This window comes from Mus caroli, chromosome 14, assembly GCF_900094665.2.
Source record: "Mus caroli chromosome 14, CAROLI_EIJ_v1.1, whole genome shotgun sequence".
Classification (NCBI taxonomy): Eukaryota; Metazoa; Chordata; class Mammalia; order Rodentia; family Muridae; genus Mus; species Mus caroli.
Window position 1 is genome coordinate 28291380 of NC_034583.1, and position 7014 is coordinate 28298393.

Here is a 7014-nt window from a genome sequence, read left to right on the forward strand (position 1 = left end):
GTGTTATTATGTTCCTTCATGACCATCACTTTTAAAATTCAGTTCCTAGCCTTGGGAATATTTTCAGTTAGCACATTCTTTCTGATTTTAGGACACATGCAGTGCCTGTGGATTTCATGTGATATGTTTTCTCTGATTATTTCCAGATATCAGGGTTGATGAGTGGTACCTTGTCAGGGTCCTGCACTAGAGAAATAATCATAACCTTCACTTCAATTCTAGGCAGGTTCCCCATAAGGCATCCCCATGGTTTTCTAGGTTGTTCACATCTCTCTTTAAGTCAGATTCAGACTTTGCTACAATGTTATTATTCAATATATTATACATGGACTATTGGAGAAATATAGTGTTTTTCTTTTAAACTCCAGTACAATGTGTTGTTCACAGCTCAGTTTCTATCAGTTTTTAAAAGCTGAGAAATAATTCCAAGCCCAGGTGCTCTATGACACTTGGGGATGCAGGGAATGACCTCAGCCAATGATAGGTCATAATAGATTATCCAGCTGAATTGATCTAGTGTGGGATGGAGAGCTGAATTGACAAATCCTAATCAGGCCATTGTTCCTTCCTACCCCAGGTGTGAAATACTCCAGCAGAAACTCGAACATGGAACAGACCAGGACAAGGTCTCCTTTGAAGATAACTTCTATAGGGGGATATCTGCATGTGCAAAGCAAATATTTCACCTCATCCCCAGTACTCATGGCTATCATCTGCTGCATTTTCTTCCTTCATTTTTGTTTCCTTGCAATGAATAGCCCTTAATTTCATCTGTGCTCTGGCTCAGCAAGAGTGAGCATGTAGAGGAATTCAGTCATGTGCTGAGGCACATCACGAGCTGCTGGGAAAACAGGAAGATTCTGAGAGTGTAAATTTTTCTTGTCGTGATAGGTCATCTGGGAAAATTACAAAATCTTTCTACAAAATTGCAAAGACTTTGAACCAAAATCTGTAACATGTTTTCTGCTTAGTCTTGGGCGTCCTTATTCTTCAAACCCACACTCCAAAAAAGGAGACCTACTTAAATTTCTCTTGTAAAGATTGTTTCCAGAAGTAACTTATTTTCTACTGTGTTGCTAAGGACAGCCATGGGCTGTAAGTCTATGCTGCAATATAACAGCCCAGTGGACCAGTGGATGGAGAGCCATGATAATCCAGGTAAGTTGGCTTCTNTGGTCCCTCAACCAACACCAATGCTTTCCCACCATGTCAGGGAACCATCTTTTGTGACTCCGGGGTGCCTGGACTTCTGCCCCTTGAACTCCAAGAGCCCCACACTCCCATCTTAGAATGATAGGCTGTTGTTTTAGGTTCCTAAGTGTTCTTTCAATAGGAACATCGAGATCCTTGGAGCCCCGTCTTATCTCATTTCTTCAGCTAACTGTCTTTGAGCACCCCTTTTGTGCCCCATATCATACTCGTATTCCCAGGATACCATTCCTGCTTTGCGGTTTTTTCTCACATGGGTGGGCCTCCAAACCCAGGGTCTGGAAGTTGTAGTGAATGAGGGAAAGACTGGGAAGGGGAATCTGAGGTCACATGGTAAGATTTGGAAAATGTAGGATGGACTACCTATGTTTTCATTCACTTTTAAGTGTTGGCAACATGGTTTCTCTTGGTTTAGTAAGGCATTAATTGTTGAAACACTCAACTGTGGGTAACATGTAGCCCAGGTTTCTTGGGTAAGACCACAGCTGGTCTACCCCCTTCCTACTACTTCTTCCTGAAGTTTCCATCATGATTAGATAAAGCTCATGAGAAGGCACAGTGAGCCAGGTTGTGTGTCTGACACCTGAAGCAGACAGCATTGTCTTCCTCCTTGTTAATGAATTGGCACTTACAAAAACAAGCAAAAAAAAAAAAACACTAAGAAGCTTGTATAAAATTGTAGAAAATAACACCATGATCTTCCTAGCTATGAGAAATTGAACCTCATAACAATTTATTGAGACCAAACCATATAACGATCTCTGCCTGGGAGGTGACAGAAGATTCAAAGATGCTGGTCAGACAGCAAAAGCAAAACAGGAAGTCTCAGGTTCAGGGACAGACCTGGTTTCTAGGGAACATGTTACAGAAAGACTGAACAAAAAACAAACAAACAAAAAGATGCTGTCCAAATACATAAATAAATAAATAAATAAATAAATAAATAAATAAATAAAAACAAAAAAGACAAACCTTACATAAATAACTGTCCTTTCAACACACCCACCAATATACACATTGGTACAGAAATGCTTATGCCACACACAAACTCTCTCTCTCTCTCTCTCTCTCTCTCCCTCTCTCCCTCTCTCTGTCCAAAAATCATAAGTGCGTAGAAAACTATGAGGAGATAACAAGAGATGGTAGAGAAACAGTTGAATGGCGACTATGAAAGGCTTTTGTTTAATGTGAGACACTGGACTCTGCTATCCATTCCTTGGGCAGTAAAATTTCTTAGAGGCACACTTCTTAGACTAGGTTGAGATTGTTAGTGAAATTTCATTCTTGAAGCCTCACATCTCTCACACCAACACTCAGCCTGAGAGAAGCCTGTCTCACATCCCTGTTGATCCAGTCAGCTCCAGAATATAAGCTCTAGGAAAGAACTCGAGCAACACTGACAGAAAACAGTCCTGACAAGTACCTGCTCAGGCTCTTTCAGTGTGAGTCAAGATCTAGGCAGGGTGAAGAGACCATCTTGCAATGCAGGGAAAGGGGAAAGAAAGCATATAACCCCCCACCCACCCACCCACCCAAGGCAATGATTTCCACTCATTTGGCAATTCTTCTGGAATCTAATACTTGCAAATTTTGTCCTGCCTGTGATCTCACATGACCCCTAAGAAGCAAATGACTTCATCAATCAACATTCTGTGCTACTACAATGGAGGCAAGCACATAGAACACATTTAGCATACTGGCATCTACTTGTGTAATGTGTGTTCAACCTATCTATCATAAGGAAATGNAGCTTTTAGTTCAGCAGGATTGTTTACTTCCCAAACATGTAGTTTCTTGAAAGAGGATAACTGCACAAAAAGTCTTTGAAATGATCACAGAAATGAACAACTGGTTGAGACATAGGAGAGAGCCTGGATAAGGTGCAGGATGGTTGCTTAGGCTTGAATGTGTTTAAGGTTAGACATGACTGCAACCTGCTCCTCATGATTTATGCATCCTACCTGCTCCTGCTTGGTACATAGGTCATTGGTCTTCAGGCTGTCTTCTTTACACAGCCTCTTTGATTCTTTGGAGCATTCTTCTAATGCAATCTGCTCCTCTAGCAACTGTCTGTTCTCCTTCCACAACATCCTGACTTTGTGCTGGAGATGGTTAGATTCACTCTGGAGGTAGCAGTGCCTGATGCTGAGTCACAAACAAACAAATGGTTACACAAGTCAGCATCCATCATCCTCCCACTCCTCCAAGGACCATCCCTGCCACAATGGGCCCTGGTGCCCAGACAGCCCCAGACAACTGTCCAGATTGTCCACGGAGCATCACACTGAGAGAGGTCAAATCCAGAGGACAGCCATATTTCAGAAGCCGAGGTACATCTATAAACCCTGACACTAACAGGGACTTAACGTATCTCTCAGAAGAGGACCTGGAACACATGTGTGCTTGTATGTCCATGTTTTTTAAAAATTACCTGTAGGTAGAAGGCAGACCTTCTCTAGGAGAAGAGAAGAGACCCAACCAACATACAGTCTTTCTAGTTGTCCCATGGAAACCTTATCTACGTATCTACTTATCACAGCCCAAGAGGCTCAAAGTTGATTGATATCTTCATCATGGTGTTAATCTTTTCTGTTTCAAATATACTTTGTTGGAAAGGACAATGACTTGAGTTGCTCACAGACTATTCACACTTGGCCAAAATGACTTTAAGTGGTAAAAATCCTAGAGCCTTGATTTGAAGGAGGCAGGCTTCTGGTTTAGAGGCAAACAGTATATAAACTGAGCATCTACTTTGGTTTAAAGACAAGGATGTGCAGACATATCCTGTGCCTAGTGCTTGGATCATGACCGTTAGTCACTCACCAGTAGAATTGATTTTCTTTAGTCAACTTCTTGCACTTGTACAAGGCATCACTGATGTCCTGATGCATTCTCTTCAGGTCAGTCATCACCTGGTCATGTTGCTTCTTGAGCATGAATGTCCTAATTTTGATTCTGGGGGAGGGTATGTCCCAAGGAGCAAATAATCCCATGAACTAAGGATACAATTACCTTGTCAATTCAAGCTGAATCGTGGACTACCCCAACACATATATGCCATGACATTGCTCCATGTTACCAGTTCCACTTGGAACTTATTAAACTTATTACTCTTTGCCTGGGATCAGTAGAGGCAGGGAAGTAAAGGCAGGAATTTGACCTAGTTTATCTCCCCGAAGGGGCATGAAAAAAATAGACTAGCTCTCCAAGAACTTTCCAGGAACCTGTGCCATAATCCTGTGTCCACCTTAAACCTATGATGACACAATTGTTTGTAGACAAGGAATTGTCAATCCTTGCTTCTATTGCTACATAATCCGCAAAGGACATAATCAGTATCTACAGGATACTACATTTCCAGTGTGCACCTAAGGTGAGTGCAGAGGTCATGTGCGGTGCTGCTCAAAGTGAGGCTCCCTGTGTCTTCACTATTTTTGCCTGGAAACTGTGTCAAGCAAAATCTCAGGCCCCTGCTTACTATACAGACACACCAGATCTTAAGTGGAACATATACACACACACACATACACACACTTACCCCCGCTCATAATTGAACACAATCAGAATGCCAAATGAACACACATTATCTGAGAATATAATGAATAAAATTTGATAAAAGCAGCGATGAACTATGGCCAATCCAGTTATACTGAGAGANAGTATGTGGGACCAGGCCCCTCCAGCTGTTGACAGGACCAGTTGGACCCAAATTACTTCCAGGTCAACTGCAAACATGTTTGGCCATAAACACAGTGTACCTAGCATCGCCCCAAAACTTGTACCTGTATAGGATTCTTACAATGCAGGATTAGGGCTCACACTTTACAACCCTTATCCCCAGACTATAATTCATACCACAGGCTCTGATTTACTTTTGGAGAAATCAAATTGCCTGAGTCCCATTTCACTTCTATCTGAACTTGAAGTTCCGTGTAAATTCCATTCAGCAAAATGAATTTGGATGTGTGGACAGCCTGGTGTTGTAGCCTCCTGTGATATGAGGGAATCTGAGGTTAACAGAGAAGATCCAAGACAGTCAGCAAAGAACTGGGCATAATGACTACCTGTTGTTCAAATCCTTGTTAGTGTAATTGGCTAGGATTCCCTGGAGTTCGTCTCTCTCATTTTTGATCTTCTGGAGAAACCTTTTGAGCTTCTCCATCTTCTTCATTCTCTGCTTATTGGTGGTGGAGGGTTGGGGTGATGCCTTTCCAACAGACCATGTAGGTTGATAAACATAACTAAACTCATAGAGATAATAGGACAGGGAATGGAGACAACATGCTTTTCCTTTTCTTTGGGGTTCTTGTGAGATTATTCATTTGTTGTGTTTTCTTGGGTATAGTGACACTCATTCTGTTGGAATTTTGCTTCTAGTACCCTCAGTAGTGCTAGATTAGTGGAAAGATATTGTTTGAATTTGTTTTTGTAGCAGAGTATCTTAGTTTCTCCAACTATGGTCATAAAGACTTTTCTGGGTATAGTAGCCAGGACTGGCATTTGTGTTCTCTTAGAGTCTGCAAGACATTTGTCCAAGATCTTCTAGATATTATCATTTCTGGTGACAAGTCTGATGTAATTCTCATAGGTCTTCCTTTGTATGTTACTTAGATTTTTTTTCCTTTGGAGCTTGTAATATTTTCTTTCTTTATTCTGTACATTTATAATTTTGTTTAATATGTGACAGGATGATTTTCTGTATTGGTCCAATTGATTTGGTGTGTTGTAGGTTTTTTGTAAATTAAAGGCCATCTCTGTCTTTAGGCTAAGGACTTTTAAAAATTATATTGATGAAGATGTTTTCTGGGTCTTTGAACTGTTAACCCTCACCCACTTCTTTTTCTACTATTCTTAGTTTTGTTCTTTTTATTGTGTCCTGCATTTGATAGATGTTTTGAGTTAGGAGTTTTTTATTCTTTGTATTTTCTTTGAGTGACTTTTTAATATCATCTATGGTATTTCCTTTGCCTGCGATTCTCTTTTCTATGTTCTGTTGGTGAGGCTTGCATCTGTAGATCTTGATCTCTTTTGTAGGTTGTCCTTCTCCAGGGTTTTTCCATTTGTGATTTTTATAACTTTATTTTTACTATTTCTGTATTGATTTTCTTATGTATTTCCATTCCAAATGTTATCCTCCTTCTCAGTTCCCCCTCCAAAAACCCCATCCCCTCTACTTCTAGCATTGCCTCTATGTATGATGGTGTTCCTATAAGCCTTCCTCCCCACACTCCTGCCTCAGTGCCCTAGCATTGCCCAACCCTGAATCATCATGCCTGTACAGGACCAAGGGCATGCCCTCCCACTGATGCCAGATAAGACATTCCTCTGCTACATATCCAGCTGGTACTCTGGATATCCTCTCATGTACTATGTGCTTGGGGGTTTAGTGCATGTGAGATTTGCGAGGCTCTGTTTGGTTGATTTTGCTGTTCTCCTTATGGGTTTGCAAGCCTCTTCTGTTCCTTCAGTCCTTGTCCTGATTTTACAATCTGGGTTCCCTTGCTCAGTCTCATGTTTGGCTGCATGCATAGCATTTCAAGAGACACCAAATACCAAAAGTTGCAGTTATGAAGAAGCATTGAATAATTTTATGGTATGGGGGTGGGAGTATCACCAAAACATGAAGAAGTACATAAAATATTTGCAGCATTAGGAAGGTTGAGAACCATTGCTATATACTGATATACTGAATCACCTCCTGATTACCCATAATCCTAACTTGATACAAATGTTATCTATCATTGTTATATTGTGTTTAGGGAAAAGCAACAAAAATGTTCCTCCACCTGTGGGAAAAAAAGGAGA

The 7014-nt window shown here is 40.9% G+C and overlaps 1 protein-coding gene across 1 annotated transcript in view; it reads right to left on the minus strand.

The window, feature by feature from the left end:
- Nucleotides 1–3104: 3104 nt before the first annotated feature.
- Nucleotides 3105–7014, minus strand: part of LOC110309690 — a 19041-nt gene continuing 15131 nt past the window's right edge. Inside the window, exons 2-4 of the mRNA XM_021182430.1 lie at nt 5274–5450; nt 4033–4164; nt 3105–3354 (exon numbers count right to left, since the gene is read on the minus strand). Of these exons, the coding sequence (XP_021038089.1) occupies nt 3105–3354; nt 4033–4164; nt 5274–5450 (559 nt within the window). The remainder of the gene's footprint in view (nt 3355–4032; nt 4165–5273; nt 5451–7014) is intronic.